The sequence below is a fragment of the Dipodomys spectabilis genome, unplaced genomic scaffold, assembly GCF_019054845.1.
Source record: "Dipodomys spectabilis isolate Male_0828 unplaced genomic scaffold, ASM1905484v1 ptg000141l, whole genome shotgun sequence".
NCBI classification, from domain to species: Eukaryota; Metazoa; Chordata; class Mammalia; order Rodentia; family Heteromyidae; genus Dipodomys; species Dipodomys spectabilis.
The window spans coordinates 11,297,677-11,316,485 of NW_024870818.1; the positions used below are offsets into that span (position 1 = coordinate 11,297,677).

The 18,809-nt window shown below is 44.7% G+C and overlaps 2 protein-coding genes across 2 annotated transcripts in view; both read left to right on the plus strand.

Moving 5' to 3' along the window:
• Positions 1-1,910, plus strand: part of Psme4 (proteasome activator subunit 4) — a 102,446-nt gene extending 100,536 nt beyond the window's left edge. Inside the window, exon 47 of the mRNA XM_042691131.1 lies at positions 400-1,910. The gene's annotated coding sequence lies outside the window, so the exon portion shown is untranslated. The remainder of the gene's footprint in view (positions 1-399) is intronic.
• A 10,206-nt stretch (positions 1,911-12,116) lies between these two features.
• Gpr75 (G protein-coupled receptor 75) lies at positions 12,117-13,724 on the plus strand. Its single transcript, XM_042691280.1, has one exon. The coding sequence runs from the start codon at positions 12,117-12,119 to the stop codon at positions 13,722-13,724; it is 1,608 nt and encodes a 535-aa protein (XP_042547214.1).
• The last annotated feature ends 5,085 nt before the right edge of the window (positions 13,725-18,809 follow it).

An 18,809-nucleotide genomic window follows, 5' to 3' on the forward strand; every position in this document is an offset into this window, starting at 1 on the left:
CAGTTCCCAGGCCCTGAATTTCAAACCCCATGAACAACAAAAAAGAAAAGGAAGAGGCCAAGTTGTGTGCTAGTGGCTTGCGCCTATAATCCTAGCTACTCAGGAGACTGAGATATGAGGAATGAGGTTTGAAGCTAGCCCAGGCAGACATAGCCACAAGATTCTTAGCCAGGTGTAACTAATGAGGAGCGTGAACTGGAGGCATGGCTCATGTGGTAGAGTGCCAGACATGAATCAAAAAAACCAAGCAGAGAATGAGGCACTGGGTTCAAGCCCTAGCACCAGTACAAACTAAATAAATAAATAAAAGGCCCGGTAAAATAAAGAAAATCTCATTGTTGAGTGTTTGAGAGTCAGGTGTCTTGCTAGCTAATTGGAATTTTTTCTTCCCTTATACAGATGACTAGTCTTCGCTTGGGCTCATTTCATCAAAAATTCCAAATCCTCAGGTACCATCTGTGGTGGCTCTGCAGGCTTCCAAACTCTGCCTCTGTTAAGCACGCATCACTTTGATGATTTTGTGTATCGTCTCATTAGTCTGCGTTCCACAGGTTCTCAGCTGCCATTGATTTCTTAACTTGTCTGGAATGTTTCCAGAGTATTGATCACTTTTTCTTTGAGGCATCTGACAAAGTCTCATAGTAGAAATAATTACCCAGTATGATCATGTCATCCAAGACCAAGCAAAGTCTAGGAACTCATTAAGAAATAATTTACTTGGAATGGAGACTACCCATCAGTAATACAGATCTTACCATTTCATTCATCTCAAATTATTTGAATTCTTCCCAAATGGCTGTTGGGTTTAGATGGTAGTAGGGCAGTGGGCATAAATCTGAAGCCTTGAGAGCCTTGGGTCTGGAGAGCCATGAAGAAGAAAGGAAAAGAGAAGAGGAGGGCAAGTCTTGAAACTAAGTGATGCCTGATGGATTGCTCAACCAAGCCACAGAAGTCTGTGTGCCTCCCACAGACTGGAGTTTTTGGTGCTGAATAGAGCCAGTTAACTGAAAAACCATGGGTTTGGTGAATAAGATTTTTGATTGATTGTTATGTGTGTATACAACATGTAATTTTAAAAATAAACAACAACAACAAGAAACACCCTGACTGGTTGGTTTTTACCTATTTTCTTTATAAGCATTGTTTGACCTCATTTGAAAGCTGTTATACTTCACCTAAATGGAAGATTGCTGTATTTGTGGTTATTCTGTGATCCCCCCCTTCTTTCTCTTGTGTTCTCTTTTCCCCCTCTCTTCTCCTTTGCTTTTTCTCTATTTCTATCTTTATCTCTGCCTGCAGAACCGTTGAGAGACTAATAAGGTTTGGTATTTAATTGACTTGTTTAATATATGTTACATAGCTGTAAAAGATTGTACAAATGTAGAGCTAGCATTGCCAGACTTTGTACAGATGCAGCCTTTACACACACCATTGTACAATTAATTTGTAAAGATTCACATGTAGCTCTTTATTATAGCAGTGTGGAATTTTCATACCCATTGAATGCCATTTTTTGTGTTTTTAAGTTATTTTTGTGTTACAGAAGCTGACTTGTGGCTTTTGAGTTCATTTATCATTAGAATGTCTGAATTTTTATGTAACTTTTGTGTGTGCATCTCTACATGCTAACACGTTTGCCTCTGACAGGTTTATAGAGTATGAGGTATCTTCTAGGTTGAAATAATTCACAAGTTGGTGAATGTCATCTTCCCTGTACAGTCTTCCTTAGAGGAACACTACAGTATATTTTTAGTATCTACCTGCTAAATGACCCAGTGTAAGCACAGCAGGGTTCTGGTACAGTATTGGCGTGGCAGCAGACACAGGCATAATCCCTGTATAGAGTAGTGCCAAACTGATTATTTCAATTGTGTAATTAGTTTAAAACCCAATAAATGGATTGTTTTTAACCCTTGGCTTTTGTCTTCATTAAGAGGAGAAGACAGTTCTGTAGGCCGGGACTCTGGGAATTCCTCTTCTAGTCCTAGATTGGGATCTGTAAATTCTTTTCCTCTGACCAAAGTAAACTACCTAGATCAGTTCTGCCTGGCTACTTGGAGGAGCTACTGGCCCCACATTTGACTATGTTTAGTTCAATAAGGATTTTGGTTTTTCAGTCTCCCTAGGTGTGGTTCAAGTTCTCATTGGCCACAGTGGATATAGCACAAATGAATTTCTCTACCACAGGGGAATTTCTGTTGGATAGGACTTGACCTGAGAATTAGGAAGGGAGTGTGTTAAAATGTGAATTCTTACTTTTGTCGTCCCAACTCATGGTATCAATGCCTGCTTCTAAGATGCCACTGAGTAGTAACGCCTTGCATTATACACTATTTCAGCTCTTTCTAGAAGCTTGATGAAACTTAGCATTGATTCCCTAAGTGGGAACTTTAACAGCTAAGGTAGCTGGGCCCCAGTGGAGGTCCACACCTGTAACTAGCTATTGAAGAGGCTGATAACCTAGAGGATCACAGTTTGAAGCCAGCCCAGTCAGAAAAGTCAGACTTTATCTCCAGCTACCTAGCAAAATGTCAGGGAGGAGATAAGGTGCAAGTAGTAGAATGACAGCCATGATGATTATAAAAAATGAGCATGAAAGCCCTGAATTTAAGCCCTACTGCTGGCACACATACATAAAAAACAAGATACTAGATGTGCCTCAATTATGTCCCTTAGTGGGCTCAGGCCAACATCTTTCTAAAGCTCCATGATGAATTCCAATCCACACCTAGAAGTTGGTTCTTTAATCCTAGTGCCTCACATGTCCCAAGAAGCTCTGGTGCCAGTGTGGGTATTATTACCTGATATGTCAGAATTACGCAAAATATTTAACCAAGTTCTTTATAGCTGGCCTCTGGAATGACGGGAGAAGATAGGGTTGAATAGCAAATACTGTGTAAGGCAGTTCTTAAAAATCTGATGCAAAGCTAGGCACTGGTGGCTCACGCCTGTAAATCCTAGCAACTCAGGAGGCTGAGATCTGAGGATCACAGTTCAAAGCCAGCCAGGGCAGGAAAGTCTTGAGAGACTCATCTCAATAAACACAGGAAACTGGAAGTGATGCTGTGGCTTAAGTGGTAGAGTGCTGGCTTTTGGAGGCAGATACATTCAACTGTTAACAAAAGTTTATGTACAAATATATGCTGTACATAGCCCTAAAAAAGCTTTTCTCAAATATTTGAAATACTTGGCATTGCCAGCCTCTATAAGTTAAGAGCCAATTAGGGTGATTTGTATGGTTAGAAAAGACAAGTGAGAACTGTTTTTGTTGGCAGCGGGGTGGGGGGGGAGGTGTTGGTGGGGTTTGGTGGTGGTGGTGGTCATGAGGCTTGAACTCTAGGCCTAGGCCCTGTCCCTCATCTCAAGGCAAGAGCTCTACCACTTGAGCCACAGTGCAACTTCTGGCATTCTGGTAGTTTATTGAAAATGAATCTTATGGACTTTTCCTGCCTGGGCTGGCTTTGAACTGTGATCCTCAGATCTCAACTTCCTGAATAGCTAGGATTATAGGCTAGAACTATGTTTTATTGGGGGGACAATACATATTTTTAATGTTGAGTATTTTCTCATCGTGGAACATTGAAGTTATTTTCTTTACTACAAATTACATCGCAGTCACATTTTGTACCGTCACATTTGAAAACTTTCGTTGGGACAATATCAAGGAGTGAGTGGGAACTTGAGATCAAGAACCTAAGTATTTTTATATGGCCTTGATGTATGTTTTCCTCAAAAGGGACATACCTCAATTTGCATTGGAACTGTAGTTTATATTGGAATGCTGGTGTCACTGCAGATAGACAGTCATCCATGTTTTAACATTTGTTATCACACCTTGATTGCAGATTTTTACTAAGCCAGTGTTCTATCCAGTTTACTACTATTTGCTGATTTCACTGATTTTATATCCACTTTATATCCATTGTGATATTATCTTCATAAATGGTCATATGTGGTTCTGGATCTATGATGAATCCTGATTTCCTCTTCTGTATTTCTATGCAATATGTGATTCCTTCGCCTCAAGAAGCTATTTCTCCCACAGGTGTAACTGGATTGCAGATTGTAATCTCTTCTCTATTGTAATCTCTGCTGTGGACTAATACTTCGAAATGAGCTAATGACTAGCAGTAGATTATATATATGGAATGAGGAAGCATATCGAATTTCCATCTGCTATCTCCAGTAAATGCTATTGTGATTTTTTTTTTTTCCTGATTATTTCTCAGCACAAGGTTACCAAAATTGACAACACATTATAATTGCTACATTTTAAGTGTTTGGGGGAGTAGCATGATAGACCTGGAAATTACTTGAAAGTTTTCCTAGAATGTTTTTGTTATTTTTTTTTTACAGTCCTGGGGCTTTGAACTCTGGGCCTGGGTGCTGTTCCTGAGCCTCTTTGTGCTTTAAGTCTAGCACTCTACCATTTGAGCCACAGGTCTTGTCTTGCTTTGGAGACAAGAGTACTTAAACTGGGTGCTGATGGCTCACAACTGTAACCTTAGCTACTCAGGAAGCTAAGATCTGAGGATCAGGGTTCGGAGCCAGCCCAGGCAGGAAAGTCTGTGAGACTCCAATAAACCACCCCAAAAGCCTGGAAGGGGAGCCGAGGTTCAAAGGGGTGGAGCAGTAGCCGTGACCCCACTAAGCATTTCATGGGAATGAAATCCATTACCTCTCTCGTCACGGGGCTTGAACTCGGGGCCGGACGCACTGCCCCCGAGCTCTTCGGATCACGGCCACTGCTGTCACTTTGAGTCACAGCCCCACTTCCGGTTTTCTGAGGTGTTCCTTGGAGACCAGAGTCTCCCGGGGACATTCTGCGCAGGCCGGCCGGCTCCGCTGTGCGATCCTCAGCGCTCAGCCTCCCGTAGCTGGGCTCACGGGCGTAGATGCCGTCCTCTGAGAGCCCCGGGAGGCCGCTAGGAAGCGGCCAGGTCGCGGTCACCCAGCTTTGGACACGGAGGGACAGAGTTCTGTGTCCATCCGTCATCGCGAACCTGGCAATGTGACATGGCGATGGCGGCAGGCCGGGAAAAAAACCCACCCAGGCCCATGTGTCACTTGAAAGCCCGGGGGCCGGGGCGGGCGGGCTGAGCAGCCCAAGGTGGACCCCAGTGGTCCATCCCTGATGAGCCCCATTCCACCGGGAGCCAAGGCCGCCGGCCCCGCTCCCCCCGCCCCCGTCCCCCGCAACCCGCAACCCCCGCCGTTCGTCAGCCTCGGCCCGGACGCTGCCCTTCAGGACCCTCAACTAGCTGCGCTCGCCGTCGGGGGGCTGCGGGGGTGGGGGGCGGGGGGCCCTGACTGACTGCGCCCCGCGCCGGGTCTCCCCGAGGCTCCCGGGACGCGCGGAGGCGGCGATGGCGATGGCGACGGTGCCTCTTGCCCTGCGTCGTGGCGCGCAGCGCGCGCAGAGCTGGGGTCCGGGGCTGCGAGGTGGAGGCGGAGGAGGAGGAGGAGGGGCGGCGCTGCGCCCCCCCCCCCAGCAGGTGAGCGGACCCCACGGGTTTGCCCGGGAGGGGCTGGGCGAGGAGCGGGGCCTGGAGGGGGCCACCGCGCACCTGCGCTCCCGGCGCGGCCTGGGGATGGGGGGGAAGCCGCCTCCCGCCGCTCCCCCCCCCCCCCGCCCCCGCGTCCTAACCAGGCTCCCGGGCGTCCCTAGAACCCCCAGCCACCGCCTCTGTCCTGGCCACCGACCTGGCAGCTGTGGAGGCCCTCCCGCCCCAGCATCTCCCCACCCCCTCCCCGCGGTACCCCACCCATCGCCGGCCCCGGCCTGGCGGGCCCTCCCTCCGCGCTCCCCAGGCTCCCACTGACCGTATCCCCAGGCTGAGATCCTCTTCTTCGGCCTCTTCATCCTCCCCACCCTACCGGCTGCCCAAGCCTTCCGGACAGCTCAGCCCGTGGGAGTGAGCTGCAGGCTTGAAATTGGCCAGGGCTGCTTTTTTTGCTTTTGTTGTGTTGTGTTTGTGTGCTCGTTTGTTTGGAGTGACTTTGGACCATGGATCTCACCTGGACTCAATATTCTTGATGCATCCACATACAGTGGGAATGGTAATACGGGACTTCGTTCTCGGCAAAGGTGAGGGCCTGAAAATGCCTGCCTCCAAGAAACCCAAGGCATTAACGAGGGAAAAATGAGCTGGGAAGATCGGAGTCCTGAGCTGACTTGTAAAAGCTCCTATAAAATGTTTGCTTAAAAAAAAAATTAAGCACGCAATAGGAGGCTGTTTACATATCTTAATGAGAAATCGTTGCCGGGGGACAGTGACTTTGGGTTTCCTGTGCCTTTATTATTATAAAAGTTATTTCAGGACCCCCTCCCCAATAAGTATCAGGTGCATGTGCATTCATTCTGCCTTAGGCTTAAAACTGACATTAAAAACAAATTTACATCTTTCTGGTTTTATGGTTTTAACTGTATTTCTCTTCCAGGGCCAGTTTATGATACCAGAGGGGGAGAAAAAGGTGACTTGTATGAATGCATTGAAAATAACTTTGTTAACATTTAATATTTAGAAATAGTGAATGAGTACTGATTTTCCTCCCTTCCCCAAACTGGATTTTGTATCTCTGTAGTATCTTTGCTCTACGTTGTGACTGCCATTTCCTCATTTCTCGTGGTCCCAGGATTTAGTACTGACATCTGGATTGATGTTCCCTCCATTTCCTTAATAATTGTTTCTAAAGTTTCTCTTCCAAAACTTTTTCCTCTGTTTTGTCTTGGGTTTTTCCCCCCATTTCCTCTTCCAAACCTTTGATTCCTGCTTTTTCTTTTCTAATTACTCTAGTGAGAATGATTTAAAATTACTTTATACTGCAACTGTAATAAGCAGGCTTGCCAAAAAGGTATTCAGAAGTGTGTGTGTGTGTGTGTGTGTGTGTGTGTGTGTGTGTGTGTGTGTGTGTAGATAGGTGGGTAGGTAATAGATGTGTGCATATGTAAATATATTAGAATTTTGTGTTCCAGGAACTTTGAGAAGGGATTGTAATATTCCATTGTGCAAGTGAAGTCTTATGTTATATATAAGGCCCCTAGCATACAAGCCTAGCATGTAATAATACCCAATAAGTTATTGCTATTGCATTTAACTTCTCACCGCTGTTTGTTTAGCATGGAAATGAAGAACAACTTCTAGGATCCAAATCCAAGAATTTACCATTTTGTGAAGTGATTTCACTCTGATTTGGTTTCCTCATCAGTAGAATGGAGTTGTGGATATTATTTCAGGGTTTTGTGAAAGAATTACTAAGAGTATGTCACACTGAGAATGGTAAGCACTTATGAGGGTTAATATGCTAAAGACCACACTTGTAAGCATATGGTTATTATTATGTCCTAGCCTGGAATTCTCCTTTGTGTGTACACCAGTCCTGTAGCTTGAACTCAAGGCCTGGACACTGTCCCTGAACCTTTTAGCTCAATATTAGCATTTTACCACTTCAGCCACACAGCCTCCTCCTCCTCCTCCTCCTCCTCCTCCTCCTCCTCCTCCTCCTCCTCCTCCTCCTCCTCCTCCCTGGTGATAGGAGAAAGTCTCACTAATTTTCCTGCCTGGGCTGGCTTTGAAATGCAATCCTCAGATCTCAGCCTCCTCAGTAGCTAGGATTACAGACATGAACGACCAGCATCCAGTTTTTATTTTTAAAAATCTATTGAAAATATGCCTATTCAGGAGGCTGAAATCTGAGGATAGCAGTTCAAAGCAAGCCCAGACAAGAAAGTCTACCAGTCTCATCTCTCCAATTAATCATGAAAAGCTACAAATGGAGCTGTGGTTCAAGTGGTAGAGCACTAGCCTTGAGCAAAAAAAGCTCAGGGACAGTGCCCAAGCCCTGAGTTCAAGCCCCAGAACCAGTACCAAATAAATAAATAAATGTACACATATACACTTACAATGTTTTAATCTACTGATAATGTAACTGTGAAGTTTCCTGTCAATAACTTCATTCCATTGCTTTCCTCCTCTCTTCCTTTAGCACTGCTGCCTGGCCCTCATTTCCCTGGATAGATACTTTCTTATCATCTCCTGGCCTGGGCTCTTCCTAAATCCCACCATTCCACTCCTTTTTATCTAGTTTCTGCCCCCCCCCCCCCCCGCTTCCTTCTTCTCTGTCTTCCCCTTCTTCCCTCCCTTTCTCCTTCTTTTTCCTTCCTTTTCTTTCCTTCCTTTCTTTCCTTCTTCCTTTCCTTTCCTTTCCTCTCCCTTCCTCCCTCCCTTCCTTTCTTTCTTTCTTTTTTTTTTTTTTTTGGTGGGTATGGAGCTTGAGCTCTGGGCCTGGGTGCTGTCCCTCAGCTCTTCAGCTCAAGGCAAGTTCTCTACTGCTTGAGCCACAGTGCCTTTTCCGGTTTTCTAGTGGTTTATTGGAGATAAGAGTCTCATGGACTTTTCTGCCTGGGCTGGCTTTGAACTGTAATCCTCAGACCTCAGCCTCCTGAGTAGCTAGGATTACAGGACTGAGCCACCAGCACCCAGCATTTCTTTTCCTTCCTTCCCTCCCTCCCTCCCTCCCTCCCTCCCTCCCTCCCTTCCTCCCTTCCTCTCTCCCTCCCTCCCTCCCTTCCTTCTTTCCTTCCTTCCTTCCTTCCTTCCTTCCTTCCTTCCTTCCTTCCTTCCTTCCTTCTGTCCTGGTGCTCAAACTTAGGGCCTGGGAACTGTCCCTGAGCTGCTTTTGCCCAAGACTAGCACTCTACCACTTGAGCCATAGCACCATTTCAACTTTTTTTATGTGGTTTTGAGGACTGAAACCCAGGGCTTTATGCTTACTAGGCAATCACTCTACCACAAACTCACATTCCCAGCCCTATCTAGTTTTTACTTTTCGCATTTTGGTTCCAGAATCGTCATCCTTCTCATTTCCCCTGACCAAATTCCTGTTTTGCCCATTACTCTTTTAAAATGTTATTATTATAAGGTGATGTACAAAGGGGTTGAGTTTTCATATGTCAGGTAATGAGTACATTTCTTTTGGACAATGACTTCCTTTCACTTGTTCTCTTCCAGCTTTTCCCTCCCATCTCCCCATACAAGTTAGATAGTTCATTTTCAGCATAGTGTCTAGTGCTGCATTTGTTCACCCATTGTCCCTCCATTTCTATGCCCCTCTTTACCCTCCCAAAGACAGATAAATGAACCAACATGACAAAAGTAAAAGAAAACAAAATCAGCAATGAAGAAAAAAAAAAAAGCCTCTTGTTTCTATTTCCTGGAGTTCATATCAAAGATATTTTGTATAATCAGATGCACATAAGCACTGTGCTTTTGTGTTCCTCTCCTAATCATTACTCTTCTTTGTCTATTTCCAAAGAGGAAACCCTTGATTGGAGGGTAGCAGAGTTGCTATATGACACTAGTATCTGCTGTTCTGCCTTCTTTGTTGTTGTTGGTGGTGGTGGTGGTGGTCGTGGGGCTTGAACTCTGGGCCTGGGCACTGTCCCTCAGTTCTTCAGTTCAAGGCGAGCGCTCTACCTCTTGAGTCACAGCACCACTTCTGGTTTTTGGTGGCTTTATTGGAGATAAGAGTCTCATGGACTTTCCTGCCAGGGCTGGCTTTGAACTGTGATCCTCAGATCTCAGCCTTCTGAGTAGCTAGGATTACAGAAGTGAGCTACCAGCGCCTGGCTCTGTTCTGCCTCCTTAAGTTGAATTTTCCTCCTCTTTTCATAACTTAATTCCAATACAATTAACAATTTGTTTACGAACAATAAAAAATTGTCTTATTCACTACAAAGTTATGAGGGGTTCAGAAAAAGATATTGTCTTTTATTGGAAAGAATAGCAGCTACCCATTATCATTAATACTTCTAATCATTAAGGTACAAAAGTTAAGTTGTGCTTCCATTGATGGCTCATGCCTGTGATCCTGGCCCCTTGGAGGCTGAGATCTGAGGATCTCATCTCAAAGCCAGTTAGGGCAGGGAAGTCTGTGAGACATTTTTTCTGATTCACTAGCAAAATGTCAGACTAGGTTCATGGCTCAAGTAGTAAGGCAGCAGCTGTGAGCAAAAATAGCTGAAAGTGTGAAGCCCTTAGTTCAAGTCCTGATACCAGTGCATGCGCGGGCATGCACGCGCATGCGTGTGCACACACACACACACACACACACACACACACACACACCACAAATCCTCAGGATTTTATATTTTTCACTTCCATAAAACTTCTTTAAGGAATGTGTATAGAACATGTCTCACTTTCCAGTGCAAAACTTGGCCACATTGTCACAATATGTTCAATATGATTTTTGGGGATATAGAAGAGTCTATTTTCTTCCTTAATGAAGGATACCAGTTAGTTATGTACAGCCCCCTGCCCTGCCCTGAGATCTGTCTGATACTGTCTGATGTTAAATAACAACTGTTCCCTCACGAACCTGGCCTGTTCTGAGTCCCTTGATCCAGCCACTAAAGGGTTGACAGCTGGACACTTCCAGCATGCAGCTTGAGCTTGTGGCTGAGTACTCTAAACAGGAGCCTGAGGCTCCCAATGCCACTGGTTATTCTTAAAATCTTGGATTGAAACAAATGCTGGTCAGTTGTCAAGGGCATAGACCTGAATAACTTAGTCTTGCCTTGCTGAAATCTTTGGGCAAAGGCTGGCACAGGCCACAGAGGTTTTGGGGACTGGAGACAAACGATTTGTGTGAGCACATATTGAGGGGGAAAGATTATGGGAAGAGAAGTGGAGGAAGGCTGTTGTTCTGAGGTAGTGGGTGGGTCTAAACATCTGTGCGCCTCCAGCTTCTCGGGTGATGCTGGTCCTCGGTAAGCAGGTGAGATTCATGTAAATTGACTGAATGGATGTCAGAATGAGCCCATGCCTGAGACTTTGTCTACAGGATATTTTTGTTGAAACATGGTAACGCTTAGATTTACAGAGAGCTGCTTTTCCTCCTCTGTGGTGTTAGTAGCAAACCCAAGACCTCACCAATGCTAAGGCAGTACTCTACCTCAGGGCTACATCCAGTATGGTACTTTATATCTCATAAATTTCAAATATTTCCAGATACCTTTTTTTTTTTGGTCCATCACGGAGCTTGAGCTCAACACCTGGGTGCTGTCCCTGAGCAATTTTGCTCAATGCTAGTGCGTTACCACTCTGAGCCACAGCTCCACTTTTGGTTTTTGAATGATTAATTGGAAATGATAGTCTCACAGGGATTTCCCCCCATCCAAATACTAACCAGGCCTGACCCTGCTTAGCTTCCAAGATCAGACAAGATCAGTCACAGTCAGGGTGGTATGGCCTGTAGACATCACTGGGATTTTTCTGTCCAGGCTGACTTTGAACCACAATCCTCAGATCCCAGCCTCCTGAGTAGCTAGGTTTATAGGCCTGAGCTTGAGCTTCCAGATACCTTTTGTTACTTTGTTCCCACTCCTAGCCAGGGCACACACACAAAAATGGAGTCCTACAGTTTTTTTTTGCCCACGGGAGCATATGTAGTTGGCCAAAAGAACGACATCCTGGGAAAGAAATAGGAAAGAAATAAAAGTTGTTAGTGATTCACAGGAGTTATATGAAAAGCCACATGATATGTCACCAGTACCCTCCCTCTGGTACTATTTCAAGGACATCCTGTTTCTTACCTCCATCCCTCTTCTTTCTCCCAGGCTGTTTGTCCCTCTCCTGGTTGGTCCTCACCTCTCACCCAGCTGGCACCCACTCAGCAGCGTTCCATTCATCCTTTTGCAGGCCCTCCCCAAGCTTACTTGGATCCCCTCTGGCATCCTTAGCACCCGCAGGAGGCTGCAATCCGGAGCTACACTGGCTCCTCAGCTACAGTCTCCTCTAGCTGGATAGGTTATTCTCATGGGTTATGACAGGTTACATCCAGTGTCGGACACGGAAATGTAGTGTTGCTTATTTGGACTTTGTGCTGTTGTACATCAGGAGAGAGAGCAAGCTGAAAAAAATAACGAGAGTACTCAATGGGTTCTTTTGCTTCGACATGAATCTCTGTTTCTGGGTTGTGTGTTTCTGGTGCAGGCTCATCTGTGTCGGGCTTCTTCTGTCACCTGTTGCTCGCCTGTGAGTTGAGGTCCTGATCCCTTTCTCACTGATTATTTTCGCTTTTGGAGACTAGAAGGCAAAGCCGTCTCTCTGAAGATGAACTCGTCAGGCGCCCTCCAGGATGCGCCCAATGCCACCGTGCTGCATGCATCTCCCTCCCAGGCAGGAAACAGCACCTCCCTCCAGGACCTCATCCACACGGCCACCTTGGTGACCTGCACCTTCCTGCTCGCCATCATCTTCTGCCTGGGCTCTTACGGCAACTTCATCGTCTTCTTGTCCTTCTTTGATCCAGCCTTTAGGAAGTTCAGAACCAACTTTGACTTCATGATCCTGAACCTGTCCTTCTGTGACCTCTTCATCTGTGGGGTGACAGCCCCCATGTTTACCTTTGTGCTCTTCTACAGCTCAGCCAGTAGCATCCCAGATGCTTTCTGCTTCACCTTCCATCTCACCAGTTCAGGTTTTATCATCATGTCCCTCAAGATGGTGGCAGTCATTGCTCTGCACCGGCTCCGCATGGTGTTAGGGAAGCAGCCCAGCCGTACAGCCTCCTTCCCCTGCACCCTGCTCCTCACCCTGCTCCTCTGGACTACCAGCTTCACTCTGGCCACCTTGGCTACCCTGAAAACCACTAAGTCCCACCTCTGTCTTCCCATGTCCAGTCTGATGGCTGGAGAGGGGAAAGTAGTTCTGTCTCTCTACGTGGTGGACTTCACCTTGTGCGTGGCTGTGGTGTCTGGCTCGTACATCATGATCGCTCAGGCGCTGTGGAAGAATGCTCAAGTGAGAAAGTGCCCTCCGGTCATCACAGTCGATGCATCCAGGCCACAGCCTTTCATGGGGGCCCCTGTGAAGGGAGGTGGTGAGCCCATCCAGTGTACCGTGCCAGCGCTGTACAGGAACCAGAATTACAATAAATTGCAGCACGTTCAGACGCATGGATACCCCAAGAGTCCCAACCAGCTGCCCACCCCTGCAGCCAGCAGACTCCAGCTGGTGTCCGCCATCAACCTCTCCACTGCCAAGGATTCCAAAGCGGTGGTCACGTGCGTGATCATCGTGCTGTCCGTCCTGGTGTGCTGTCTTCCACTAGGCATTTCCTTGGTGCAGGTGGTACTGTCGAACCACGGCAGTTTCATCCTTTACCAGTTCGAACTGTTTGGCTTTACCCTGATATTTTTCAAGTCAGGGCTAAACCCTTTTATATACTCCCGCAACAGCGCAGGGCTGAGGAGGAAAGTGATCTGGTGCCTCCAGTACATTGGCCTGGCCTTTTTCTGCTGCAAACAGAAGACTCGACTTCGAGCCATGGGCAAAGGGAACCTGGAAGTGAACAGAAACAAATCTTCCCATCATGAAACAAACTCTGCCTACATGTTGTCTCCTAAGCCACAGAAGAAGTTTGTGGACCAGGCTTGTGGCCCGAGTCATTCAAAGGAGAGTGTGGTAAGTCCCAAAATCTCTGCTGGACATCAGCACTGTGGTCAGAGCAGCTCAACCCCTATCAACACTCGGATTGAACCATACTACAGCATCTACAATAGCAGCCCTTCGCAGGAGAGCAGTCCTCAAAAGCTGCAGCCGGTCAACTCTTTTGGATTTGCCAGTTCCTATATCGCCATGCATTACCACACCACTAACGATCTCATGCAAGAGTATGACAGTACTGCAGCTAAGCAGATTCCAGTTCCTTCTGTTTAAAGTCATGGAGGCTAGAGGATTCTGGTTTCTAACAATGGATTGAATTATTTTTTTAAGGTTTTTTTGAGGTCAGTGGCAGATGAAGACAAAAAGATTCAGCGGACGAGTTGTCACTTACATTTTTCTTTGGTCTGAAGTATTAAGTATCTGGATTTGCTGGGTAGATCCTTGACATTTTAAGATTTGATGTGAATGTTTATTTAGATATTTGTCCTGACTGTGTTCGATCTTTTGTACCGAATCTTTAAATAGATACCAAGAATGATGATAGAACTTACTTTGAAGTAGAAATGAGAGTGATTTCAAGACTTGAGTCAGTGTTATGAATCTTCCAAGTAAACCTTGGCCGAAACTTTTTAAAGGAATTCGAACGTTTGATCTTTGCAGACTATTTTTACTAAAAAAGTAAAAATCGATTCTTTGAAGTACTGAAGTAGGGAACAATACATGCATTTTTTTTAATGTCAGGTTGATTTGTATAAATAACATTGTTACAATCAGAAATGTATTGCCTATACTTACCAAAAAAAAACTCACACATTAGATACTTTCTTTACCTAAGACAGTCAAATAAGAGTAGAGAGTTAAGACTATCATCATTTCTTATTATAGATACTATTATTTGATACTAATTGAGTAACTGTCTCGTTCTTTGGAGCAGAACAGAATGTTTTTGTTTGTTGCAGGTGGCTTACTCTAATGATCTTATCCATGGATTGGACAGGAGATGAGGATCGCACGTGCAGAGGGACAATGTTCAGGGAAAGCAAGGTGGTTCATGGTCCTTCTAGGTGGGGATTGTTATGTGGGAGACAGTGAAGATTGTCCTAGGCTACACAATCTGTATTCTTCTTTAGCAAGGCACAGAAATGAGGGCTTTGATTTATCTTTCCTTTCTGTGTGAGTTCAGTTTGTTGAGATACCTGCAGTAACTATGTGGAAATAACTTATCTCTTGACCTTATTTATATATTACTATGGTAGGAAAATGCTCCAGGTGATCTGTTTTCAAAGAATACTTTTATTCCCCTCCTGTTAATCTTAAACTGGAAATGGGCGCCTAACATTAAGTATTTCTATACTCAAAACAAATTTTATAACTATATACTCTGTGGTTCCTAGGATAACAACCGTGAACTCGTATTTTTATGTAAAAATATTTTTGCTATGTAGTCAGTATTTGAACTCTTTAGAATTTTGGAACAATCACTGTTACAGCCTCAAGATAAGCATGAAGATGCGGCATCTGTCATTCCAAACCGTTCTGTTCAAGAGTTACTCTTGTACGTGGGAAGCTGCATTGTTCCTGTGAATGAAAGGCCATCAGTTCCCAGTACCTCCCTCAGGCCAGTCCCAAACACAGGTCACAGAAACAGAAGATGGCAAAAGGTTTCAGCTAGCATGGACTTATTCTCTTCTAGCAACTCTTGACTTCAGTGTTCACTTGCCATTCTGATTGCTGTGACTTCAGTGTGAGTGGTAGGTTTTGTTTGTAAAATTCACCTTATAGGACCAACAGACCCACCTTCCTTTCCTCTCCCTCCCTTCTCTACTTTTCCCCCCTTATTTTTGCTATTGAAATTTTATAACAGGCAAGAACATATCCAATCTCTTACTTTTTTTGTAATCGAATGCTATTTTTGAAAGTCATTATTATCTGTTCCAATTGTGCTTTTATATTTAAATATAATACCCATCTCATTTATTAGTATTCTCATGAGTAGATTAGTATGTTACTTCTTTCTAACAAAGAATTAAGCAATCTAATATCCTCTTCCAAGATCATTCGGAGAACTGTGGCAAAGTAAGAATCTGATTTTGTCTTTATTCAAAAGCTAGATTTAGTCCAATAAGCCAACCAGCTTGACAATTAGTAGCATTAGTAAAGAGGATATTTCACAATTTTAAAGATATACATTACACCCCTTTTGTTGAAACAGGCATTTCTAATGTGATTTAATAAAAGGTTATAACAAGAGTAATTTCTGCTTGTACAATGTCCTGTGTGACCTTTGATTTTGACATGATTTGAACAGCATGGGGCTCACTTTTGGGAGATACAAATTACAGCATAAAGAAAACTAAGCATGTGCATATCACGTATTCAGTTTCTTTATGATCATCACCAATTAGTGATTTAACCTGCATGAAGTACGCAGTGAGCTCAGTTCTTAGCTTCTTAGTCCATATTTCTATCTGCTGGTAGATATAGATACATAGATGCATCTTGTCTCTTCATAAATTACATATGTCTGTCTAACCCTGTGTGGTGTCGCTCTAGTTATGCATATATAACTTGTCTCTTCATAAGGGCTAACCTGAAAACAAGGAGTGATTAGAATTCAGTTGAATAGGATTAATTCACAGGATCATTAATTAGTTCTCTTGATGCTTTACTGTGATGCAAAATATGCGAGATCTCTAAAACGTTTTATAACAGTTCTTCTTATACTAATACCTAGGCTAGATTTGTATTTCTGATGCTTTTAATGTACTTTTAAAATAAAGTTTGGAAAATAAAAATGATGAAAATCTAAACATTTTGAACATAACATCAGATTTTAGTATGGTAACTTTCCTGTCCAGTCACTTCAGAACCCTAGGTTGGAGGTGTGGCTCAACTGGAAGAGAACTAGCCTAGCATTAGAAAAGGGCCTGAGTCTGATCTATCCCCAGCACCCCAAAACAAAATTAAAAGAAGAACATGATAGTCGAGTTCTAGCCTCTTTCACCTTGATTCACTCTTGGGACTATATGCACACTCTAGCCATACTTTCATGTGATAGGAATAGCACGCTATGTGATCCCTCTTGTAACCATGTAATAACTGCTCTCATTTAAATGCAGACATGCTTGCTTACTTCCAGAGGTCTAAAAATCAGCCTTTTATCGCTTTTCTTCAGTGATGTTCACTATTCTTCTAGCACTTGAGCCATGTCTGCAGCCTAGTGTTTTGCTGGTTCATTAGAGATCAAGTCTGAATTTCAGACTTTTTTGTCTGGATGGCTTTGAACTGAAATTCTCCAGGACTCAGCTGCTTGAGTAGCTAGGATTACAGGGCTGAGCCACTGGCACCTGGCACTCTCTCAGATCAGTATTCAAACTCGGTACCTGACACTTTTACTCATTGGCTAGTGTGCTACCAACTGAGCCATACTTCCCACCCCACTTTTCTTTCCTTCTCTCTCTCTCTCTCTCTCTCTCAGTTGTGGGGCTTGAACTCTGGGCCTGGGCTCTGTCTTTCAGCTCTTCAGCTCAAGGCAAGTGCTATACCACTTGAGCCACAGCACCATTTCCAGTTTTCTGGTGGTTAATTGGAGATAAGAGTCTCACGGACTTTCCTGCCCGGGCTGGCTTTGAACCACAATCCTCAGATCTCAGCCTCCTGAGTAGTTAGAATTACAGGCATGAGCCACTGGCACCCGGCTTTTTCTTTTCTTTTTTTTTCTTCTTCTTTTAACACAAGTTCTGCTCTGTTAGTGCTAATTGAACTCAGACTCACAATTCTGTTGACTCTGAATCTTGATTACAGTCACGTGGCTACCACACCAAACCAGTAGATTTTATTTTGCCATTTAGGAGATATAACCATTTAAAAAAGACTCCAGCTAGGTACTGGCTCATGCCTGTAATCCTAGTTACTCAGAAGAATAAGAACTGAGGATCACAGTTTGAAGCCAGCCTGGGCAGGAAAGTCAGTGAGACTCATAGCTCCAATTAATCACAGAAAAAGCTGGAAGTGGTGTTGTAGCTCAAGTGGTAAAGCGCTAGCTTTGAGCCAAAGGAGCTTAGGGACAGTGCTCAGGCCCAGAGTTCAAGGCCCAGGACTGGCAAAAAAAAAGACTCACTCCTTTGCTTGGCTATGGTAGTAGAAGGAAGTAAAGGGTCATGAAGACACTAGGTCGTGTGGGATGATGAGGGAGAAGAAGATAGGCCCCAGGAAAAATCTCCCCTTCCTCTCCACTAGAGATAGACAAGTTAGAGAGGCCAGGCCTAGACTGAGCTTAGGATCCCAGGCAAGGCAGCTGAGCTCCACCACTGGGAGGACTTGGCCTCCACAGGTGACTAAAGAATGCTCAGTGTGCATCAATCTAAATCTAATGAGGGCCGGGGGAGACACAGTCACTTCAGTAATGGCCAAGACAATGATCACTTGGTGATCATTTGGTGGAGGAGAGAGGGAACAGAAAACAATCTTAACTCCCATGATTCTGTACAATGAGGAGCAGATTTGACATCAAATTGAGACCACTGCCTGGCAATATTCCCTGTCAGCAAAGCCTAAATTATCTTGCAAATACACTGAATCCAGACTTTCTTCTCCTCCTCCTCCACTCCATCTTGCCCACATTCCATCATCTGTCACCTGCTTCAGTACCATTTGCCAGCTTTAGTGTTTCTCTCCTGTGGTCTGTTTAGTGAGTGACAGTGATCTTTAGATCCTGCTTCGTACCTTCCACCGAGAAGAAACTCTGAGGTAAGTCCTTGTCATAAAGGCTTGTGGCCGCTTTAATGATCTGCTCCTGACTTCTCTCTGACTCTTATTTCCTCTCTGCACCCTATCCAATGTGCCCAGGCTGTATATGCATTCAGGCTGTTTCTCACATGGTTCAGTTTTGTTCCAGGCCAGGAACTCCTCCCAGAAATACTTCAACTGGGTATTGTCAAGGTGCTTGAAAGCTGCTTTTTTTTTTGGAAGGGCACTGCTTACTCAGGCTCACTGATGAACTAAAAGCTTGGCGTTTTTTGCCTCTGTTTTTGTATGTGTCTTCGTCCTGAGCTGTTCTCTCTACAGGTGCTTTGCAATCACCTAGGAATCCAGGAAGGACAGGACTGATAGATAATAGCTTTCTTTTTGAGCTGGTCCTGGGGCTTGAACTCAGGAGCCTGTGTGCTGTCCCTGTGCTTTTGCACTCAAGGCTAGTGTTTTACCGCTTGAACCACAGCTCCACTTCCATCTTTTCAGTGGTTCATTAGAGAAGAGTCTCTTGGACTTACCTTCCCCTGGGGCTGGCTTTGAACTGTGATCATCAGATCTCAGCTTCCTGAGTAGCTAGGATGTGAGTCACCCACTTCTGGCTAGATA

Coding starts and splice junctions, on each gene's coding strand:
- Gpr75 (XM_042691280.1), top strand. CDS start 12,117: ATGAACTCGTCAGGCGCCCTCCAGGATGCGCCCAATGCCACCGTGCTG.